The sequence below is a fragment of the Prosopis cineraria genome, unplaced genomic scaffold (assembly GCF_029017545.1).
Source record: "Prosopis cineraria cultivar Desert tree isolate PC_DT_omini unplaced genomic scaffold, ASM2901754v1 PC164, whole genome shotgun sequence".
NCBI lineage: Eukaryota > Viridiplantae > Streptophyta > Magnoliopsida > Fabales > Fabaceae > Prosopis > Prosopis cineraria.
Genome location: NW_026555491.1, coordinates 17,069 through 23,633, shown reverse-complemented (window position 1 = coordinate 23,633; position 6,565 = coordinate 17,069). Strand labels below are relative to the sequence as shown.

Sequence of the window (6,565 nt, the reverse complement as noted above, 5' to 3'; positions counted from 1 at the left end):
GTTATTGGAGGTATAATTGCTGCCCTTGTAGTTGAGCTCCATAAATAATCAAACATAGGCATGCTCCACATTTATGGCTATCTTCAGCTTTTCCTGACCGTAAATCCTTCTTCATTTATGTAAAGTTGATTATGATTTATTGGGTTCATTATAACATCAGGCAATCAGACATGTCATCTCTTAGGTTAGGGAGTCTCGTTCTAGGTGATGTTGGTGCCGCATTAATATGGATAATAATTTAAATAGAGCCACACTGTGTTAATACGTCTTCAATTCTTGAACCAGATACTATAAATCGGACGTGAATAATAAATATTTTGAGCTGCCATAATCTCTGTATCTTATCTGTGTGACCAGAGGGACCATCAATTAGAAAACTTTACATGTGAACCACTGGATATTACAAAAATGAGAGGAAGACTATTTTGCCTAATTTTTTTAAGGAAAAGACTGTGTCATAATGGCTATATATATTAATTTATATTACAAAGATAGAAAAGAAAAAAAAAACTGAGTAAGGTTTTATCAGCTCATGTGAGATTCAAACCACTTAAAGATCTGATCAGAATGAACGCTAGTCATCTCATGGAAAGCAAATGCAAGGTTTAGCTCCTCTTGGATGTGTGGGAACAGATTCTTATCAAGTGAGAGACTTTTCTTCTCCTGAAGAGCCCTTTTCCAATTCAATGCACGCCCATCATTCTTCATGTATCCTTTTTCATCAATAAATCCCTTTTCCTGAAAGAACTCAAACAGCCTTGCAGAAACAGATCGATCAAGACCAGGAATTCTATCAGCTAAAGTGTTTGGTGATAAGGGGAACTCCATGCATTCAATAACATCAACGTCTACCCCTTTATCTTTAAAAATTTCCACATATTCATCTATTTTCTGCTGCCTGTAGAGATCTTTAGGCATGTGCACAAAGAGAGTAGGCGGATAGTCCTTTTTCACATTGATTTGCCCAAATGTTCCTTCCGCTATCATGAGAACAATGCTACTAAGCTTCATAATATTAGCAAGCACAGATACAAAATACCCACCAGAAGAAGCACCCAAAGCTACAAGAGGAAGTTTATCAAGTTTCCTTTCACTAATCCACCAATTTATGATGTTTTTAACAATTAAAACTTCTTCATTTAACGTCCAGCATCTTCCAGCACTTGAAATAGTAATAACAGCAAACTGTCGAGCAAGACCATTAAGTACAAGTAATCGTTCTTCGGGTAGCCCAACACAGTTAGGGCACTCAAGTGATTGGTCCCAAAAGTTGATGGCTCTGCCATTGCATCCATGAGCCAGAAAGAGAACAGCCTTGGGCGATTCAGGCATTTGCCATATTACATCTGTTCCATTCCGGAACTCTACTGTGGGATGCAGTTGTACTATCGAGTCAAAGCTATTCCACTTCTGTGTTTGAAGTCTGTCAGATAAATTAGGCTTTTGAACTTCATCTTGAAATAGTAACAGAAGTCCAACGAGCATCAGTGTAAGAAATACAAGAAGTAATGGGACCCGCCAATTCTGAGGACCACTCCATGCCTTTGATTTGTACCCACGCTTCAACATGCTACAAGCAGAGATACAGATACCATTAAAGTCGTGAAAGAACAATTACAGAAGTAGAATTCAGTTACTATTTTTTTGGTGAAATTTTCATATCATCAGCTGAATGTCTCATGTAAACCTCCATTTGATTCCCCCAAAAAAATAACAAAGATCAAGTTTTAAGTCTAAATGAGCCTTTTCTACCCATAAACTCTGACGAGTGAAGATCACATCCGTAAATCAACCAGATATTAAAACGAAATCTATAGCACCATATACGCACAGCCATCACATCATAGCTTTAGACTAGTGCTTACCTAAGAATTGACAACAGTAAACACATACAATGAAAAAGCGCTACAAAATTTTATCAGTCACAAGACAAAAAAAGACTGACAAAACACAACTGGCGCCAGAAAACTTGAAAGTGGAACCCACTAGGTGGAGAACTGTGATTGCACTAATATATTGGATGTTCTACAAAAATGGATCAGACTTCAGAGACTGAAGTCTGAACCACTGAAAGAGGGGAAGCGGTTTAGTAGTCCAACCATGGCAAAAGCAAATTTTCTAAAATAAATATATTTTAATTAAAATTGAAAGCTAAGATAGAATCCAGCACTTAATAATTAAATAAGTATACCATAAAAAGTACCATACATAGACAATACAAATATATCTAACAATTTTGGACTAAAGCAGCTGCCAGCTAAATATGTTTCCGACTGTTCAGTGTAAATTTTAGTAAATTCAGAGATTGCATTTGCAAGTCAATCTACCAATGGTATTTCTTGTTGCCGATATGCTAATGAGACTAGTTCTACACCTATGCTACCCTTATACGGCTTATCTAAGGCTACTAAATACATTGTATCAAACAGTGTTTACACTATTACCTAATTGTATTTAAACAAAAGACAGTAGAGACCTTTTACAGTCCTAAAATATGTAAGCTGCAAGCATCAGCTAGCTTATTGGGAAGTTCAAGGATTCCTAAGAAACATCATTATATAAAAAAAATAGCACACCAATAGGGAAATTACCATCAACGATGTGCGTCCCTAATATGATCTTTTACAACACTTGGGACTTATTTGTTTCTAAGTCCACAAAGTGTATTAATTTGCACATGACATGAAGTTCTTGCGTCAAAGTTTGTGTCCTTATAGTCCTTTTCACACAAAATGGGCTCAAAGAACAAATTATAATATTGTATGGTTATCCTACCCTTCCTTTCCTTCACTAGTTTATAATAATACCTCAAACTTAAGTCCGCGTGTTGTCATTTATACATCATATGCAAACCCAATTAGGTTTGACTTTTGACACTCATATCTAACATGCGCTCCAGCACCATTGTCCCCACCCTCCAGAACCCAACAGATAACATAGAAAAACAGCTGAAAACAGATTTGATGCGCTTTCTTATGTGCTTACACACAATTATAACCAAAGTCTTTCCCTTTGCCAAATAAACAAGATCTTCTTTAAACCAAGGAATAAGCTCAAGGTATATGTCTTGACAGCAAAACATTGAAGCCACGTTCCAACTTTTATTCCTCTAAAGCTTTCAATCTGTAATTCTGTAGCTCGTATCGATATTATCTTGAGACAAACATTGCAATACCGAACTTTTGTAGAAGGAGTAATAGTTGTTTTGTTGAAGCCACCTTCCAAGATAAGCAATTACACATTGAGCATAATATTCAATTAGCAGATATTAATACACTCACTGGTGACCTTTTACCCAGATATAAGTAACTCAAGCATAACTCAGTAAGTCCAGCGTTCATTTCTAGGATACGCAACAAGCCAATAGCTTATCATTCTAACATCTCTTTCCCGCCCGCCCTTCCCTCCCATTCAAAATAAAAGGGTTAAGGCGATCTCCATAACTGCAATAGGATCCTTTACATGCAATGCGAAATCTCCAAAATTTTGCGTTTTGTACGCTCACGAAACTGCTTGTGCATTTCAAATTCTACTCTAAAACTATCAAATACAATGAACGAGCAAATAAATCAGGAAGAAGCCACACCCAGAAACAGAAATTTCATAAGCACAAAACCCATGAAGTACAGAACTCCAAACAGATCCAACCCAATTTCCAAAAAACTAAAGCTGGACACTACATCCATCTTGAAAATAAGCAGTAAAGTAGTAACCTATGAAGAAATCACAACAAAATGAAGATAACTGATTCTGAAATTCTATAGCAGAAACAACAGAAGATACCTGAAACAACAGAGACGAAAAACAGATGGCGCATTGATCAATTGGGGGAAGCGAGCTCTACAAAGCAAAAATCATGCGCAGTCCCCATTCTGCATACAGATTTAGAAACATGATTGTCGGCCCTGTGCTTCGGTACATCCATTGAAGCCCAAACCAAAGCCCTTTCAGATTTAGCAAAGCCCGTAACTTTTTTTTTTAAATAAAAAACAAGTTCTTTTTAGAGTTGGTATAAAAGGACGAAATCAAAGAAAGAATTTTGACTTCTGATTGGCGGAAAAAAAATCTAACTTGTGACTGTGAGGGAACAAAATGTGTGGGATTCACGCTATTTGTTTGCCGTCAATCAATGTCAATGTTATAATCCCTACCTTTTTTTTTTTTGGCCTGAACCTGCGTTTTTCTTTTGGAAGTGATGTTCTGTTCTTATTTATTATAAAAAAAAAAAACAAATGTTCTTATCTAAAGCATTATATTAAATGGAGCGATGACATTGTGCGTAGAAGGAGAGAGAGGTAATCTTTGGAGTCAATTCTATTACATGTATGATCGTACATTAAACATGATCACTTTTTTTAAATATTGGTTTTTCATGTTGTAAGAAACTAACTTCTTTCTATTAAATTTAGCTTATGTTGATATTTTACTTGTCTTCTTTAATCTTAATGAGATATGCATTTGTTAAAGGACAGAGTAATTATCCATTAATATTCACTCATTTAATATATTATAATAATTTAATGTATTCAATATGAAATTTAAAAATAAATGTGCACCAAAAAAACTAAAAATCTTTGTATTTAAATTAATATACTTTTTTTTTCTAAACAAACCAAAACAAGGTGGTTTGGGAAAATTTGAGGGATAACTCTTTTGTTTACACTTTCATTTTATTTTTATGTATGCCTCTATTTTTTTTCATTTTTCAAGACAATGTAAGGCAAAATTTACTCTCTAAATTGATATATTTAGGGGATTTATTTATTGATTTTTTAATTAACCTCCCATCCTATATAAATACTATAGATATGGCTTAAAAGTTAATCTAGTAGATAAGCATCAAACTCCACACTAACAAAGGTGTAAGGTTGAGTCTCGTTAGGATATGAGGATTTATTTAATATTTAGTTCGAATATTTTTAATGCACAATCACTTGTAACACCGTTCATTATTGAAGTTGAAAAATCAATTGGAAAAATGTTTATTTAGTTTTAGAATATAAATTGAAGTTGAAAAATCAATTGGAAAAATGTAAGGCAAAGAAGTGCTGGTTTGCTTCTTCATTATCCTTAAAGTTTAACTAATGGAATTTGAGAAAATTGGATAGCTAGTTACAGGATTGGTTGGTAAATAGGGAAGATGTGAATGATTACCCAATGGCTATTTTTGCAGCCACATGTTGGATGATTTGGAAGGTCAGGTGTGATTTCATATTTGATAGGGTGGAGATTAATGCAGATCTTTACTTAAGTAAGGCCGTGGGGTTGGTAAATGAGTATTGGGTTAATGTGGTGAATCAGAAGAAGGTACAGGTTTTGGATAAAAATTCTAATAAAGCTTTAAATTGGCAAAAACCTATTGAAAAGATGGTGAAGTTGAACATTGATAATGCTTTTTGTGTTAGAAGGAAGAAGGTTGCTATTGGAGTGGTGGGTAGGAATGATCAGGGTCAATTTTTGGGGGGTGTGGGAAGAGTAGTGGTTGCTGATTCAGCTTTTATGGTTGAACGTTTGGCAATATTGAAAGCTCTTTCATTAAGAAACTTGTTTATTGATGAAAAAGTCAGTTTAGAGACAGATTGTGAAGATTTTTATCGAAGAATGGTGGCTAAGGATGTGAAAGGTTGTGAATGGGCATGTGCTGATATTCTTCAAAAGTGTTTTGAACTATGTAGGTCTGATGGTTTCTGCTCCTTTTCTTTAGTTGTAGGGAATTATGTTGCTGATTGGATTGCAACTAGTGTGAGAAGCATGGTACCACAAGGATGGCTCTATGACCCACCATCTTCGCTTGTCTCCATTTTGTTGCAGGACCTGCATGGTAGATGTGTTGATTTGAAGAATAAGGATGTGCTTGATATGGAGGTCACAATTGCTGATGAGAAGGCAAAGGAAGGCATTGGCTGATGCTGGCTTACTGGCCTTTAGTTGTATTTCGTTTTGTTTTGTGTTTTTCTTTTATTGCTTTATAGGTTGTACTCTTAAGCGTATTGTTTTCTGTTTTTGGTTTGTGTTTTTTTAGGTTGTATTTCATGTCTTTGTTTTCTTTTTACAGGGGATTAGTGAGTGTAATATTTCTTTTGATATTAATAAAATAGTCTTTTTTTTTGCTCAAAAAAAAGTTTAAGAATATAAAAAATATAAAAAAAAAATGCTTAACAAATTTTTCTTGGTCACAGAAATTCTAAATGAGTTCACTTTCAAGGACTTACCAAAGTTAAGCATACTTCCAATTCAAAATACTCTAATAAAAGTACTTAGATATTACTTTTTCAAACAATTCCAATTTCTCCAAGCTTTGCTTGCTTTTTGAAACTCCATTTAGCCTAAGCTATTTCTTCTCCATTTGAAAATGAATTCTCAACATATAATCATTTTTTATTTTTCCTCATCTTTATAATTGATTTTAAAAAATTATCCAGACATCTTCAATTATCAAAATTAAGTTTATAAAATATTATCACATTTTATTAATCAAATTTTTCTGTAATTACTTTTTTTCAATTGAAATTTAAACACGCTCAAGATACTCTCATAAATAGTGAGATTTAATTTCAAACTTTAT

The 6,565-nt window shown here is 34.1% G+C and overlaps 1 protein-coding gene across 2 annotated transcripts; it reads right to left on the bottom strand.

Annotated features, from left to right (window-relative positions):
- Nucleotides 1–286: 286 nt before the first annotated feature.
- On the bottom strand, nt 287–3,911 carry LOC129295671 (uncharacterized). 2 transcript variants are annotated; one of them, XM_054934210.1, is made up of 2 exons: nt 3,784–3,911; nt 287–1,570 (listed from the first exon to the last, which is right to left on the bottom strand). In XM_054934210.1, exon 2 carries the CDS (start codon nt 1,567–1,569, stop codon nt 526–528), a length of 1,044 nt encoding a protein of 347 aa, XP_054790185.1. In that variant the 5' UTR covers nt 1,570; nt 3,784–3,911; the 3' UTR covers nt 287–525. The 2 variants fall into 2 exon arrangements, with proteins under 2 accessions (XP_054790185.1, XP_054790186.1); XM_054934211.1 differs by lacking the exon at nt 3,784–3,911 and adding an exon at nt 3,714–3,748.
- Between the last annotated feature and the right edge of the window lie 2,654 nt (nt 3,912–6,565).